We start from the raw sequence: 1,872 nt of genomic DNA, 5'->3' as shown, positions 1-1,872 counted from the left end.
GCATCAAATTGCCATCTTTAGCCTATCTAAAACTAATGGCAGCATGCCATGATAATTCCACTGACCTCGAGGTAAATGTTGATCTTTTACACTGTGTTCACACAGGAAAAAGGGAAAAATAAAAGAAATAGGCTAGATTGAAGAAAATATGAAACGTGTTGAAAAATAGCACGCTGATTGTTGGAGATATGTTAAGTTTCATAAGCTGCGCTGTATTTTAAATATACAGATATAATAAAATCCATTCAATATCCATTAATATGGAAATACTTATGATGTATTGTAGGCTATAGGGCAGACTAACTCATGATGTCCATCATAACATAAATCAGCCTAAGCTTGTTTTGATACATTTTATCCGTTACACTAGAAACGAAGACGGAAAATGTGTGAAAACAACCTTACACTTGCAAGTCACTAATTCTCTTGATCGGAAACAGGTACACTGATTTGAGAAATTATCCGTGGAAGCTGAAGGCAGTCAGCGCCACCCTAAACACGCGCTTTCACTGGTTAAGAACGCGGAAGAAATGGGCGGGTTTATATCGCTCAGCGCAGCGGCCAATAGCGTTGCGCGAAGGCGATGACTGACGCGTCCATTCCCACAAATCAGCGCAATCCAAACCAGCGCGTGAACAACCCACCCAGCTGGGTATATATACAGCGATGACAGCTCGCTAATCCACTGCGTTTGCTTCAACAGCCCAGTGCGAAGAGGAGATCTCGAACACAAAAAGCGATTCTTCCAACGAAACCGTTTCGTACAGAGGTGTCGACATGAAGGCAATAAGCCCAGTGAGGTCTTTCCGGAAAAGTAGCGCGAATGTGATGGAGCACAGTCTGGGAATCTCACGGAGCAAGACCCCCGTGGACGATCCCCTAAGTCTGCTGTACAACATGAACGACTGCTACTCCAAACTGAAGGAACTGGTGCCGAGTATACCGCAGAACAAAAACGTGAGCAAAATGGAAATCCTGCAACATGTCATCGACTATATCCTGGACCTGCAGATCGCACTTGACTCGAATTCGGCAATTACCAGCCTGCATCACCCGCGAGCAGGGCAGGGGACATCCAGAACACCCCTGACAACACTCAACACAGACATTAGCATCCTCTCATTACAGGTGAATGTCCTTTAGAAAGATTAGTATCTATCTATCTATCTATCTATCTTTTTTTTTTAATGTGTTATTAATGCGTATGGTAAAGCTACATTGATTTGTTGCATGTTTATGTGCAAGTTTGATTGTGCAAATAACTGGACTTAATAATATACTTAATAAATAACTGTTTTTTTTTTTACTCTTTAGACGCCCGAGTTTCAATCAGACTTGATCACAGAGGACAGCAGGACACTTTACCGTTAATCAGGTAAGTGCTCTTGACCACACTGTTTTTAATGAGCCTCGTATTATATACTGTAAATGATGTATGCAGTCAGAGCAGTGTTTAATTTTAAGAGCATCTAATCAAATTTGTTAAGGACCATTATGTCACATAGTCTGTAAAGTAGTATAAAGTGTGTAATAAGCATCAGTGGAGGTTGAAATGCAAGCATTGAGCAAAGGCAGAAGTTGTGCTCGTGTACATCTGGAGCCCAGGGTTTTGCTCAGTCTCTGAGTGTTTGGTTAAATGTTCAAACTGCGGCTTCCTCTCTGGCGCCAGGCTGTCCGGATCTCTGCCCTGTTTGCATTCTCTAAATGCGCCTCTTTCTCAATCTTTTGCAGGTGTTTGGTTAAGACACATGAACACACAGGACCTGGGAACTGGCTTTTCCTCCAATTTCTGTTCTCAGTCTGGAGTTTTTTTTTTCTTCTATCTTTCCTGTAATTGAATCAAGAGACTTTTTTTTTTTTTTTTTTTTTTTT

At 41.5% G+C, this 1,872-nt stretch overlaps 1 protein-coding gene across 1 annotated transcript; it reads left to right on the top strand.

Moving 5' to 3' along the window:
* The first annotated feature begins 691 nt into the window (after window positions 1-691).
* Window positions 692-1,859, top strand: LOC107707685 (DNA-binding protein inhibitor ID-2-like). The gene is made up of 3 exons (XM_016511774.1): window positions 692-1,128; window positions 1,315-1,375; window positions 1,732-1,859. The coding sequence occupies exons 1-2, from the start codon at window positions 778-780 to the stop codon at window positions 1,369-1,371; spliced, it is 408 nt and encodes a 135-aa protein (XP_016367260.1). The 5' UTR covers window positions 692-777; the 3' UTR covers window positions 1,372-1,375; window positions 1,732-1,859.
* Window positions 1,860-1,872: the final 13 nt, after the last annotated feature.

The sequence above is a fragment of the Sinocyclocheilus rhinocerous genome, unplaced genomic scaffold (genome assembly GCF_001515625.1).
Source record: "Sinocyclocheilus rhinocerous isolate Xijiao unplaced genomic scaffold, SAMN03320098_v1.1 scaffold415, whole genome shotgun sequence".
Lineage (NCBI taxonomy): Eukaryota > Metazoa > Chordata > Actinopteri > Cypriniformes > Cyprinidae > Sinocyclocheilus > Sinocyclocheilus rhinocerous.
This window is presented reverse-complemented; position numbering and strand designations above follow the sequence as displayed.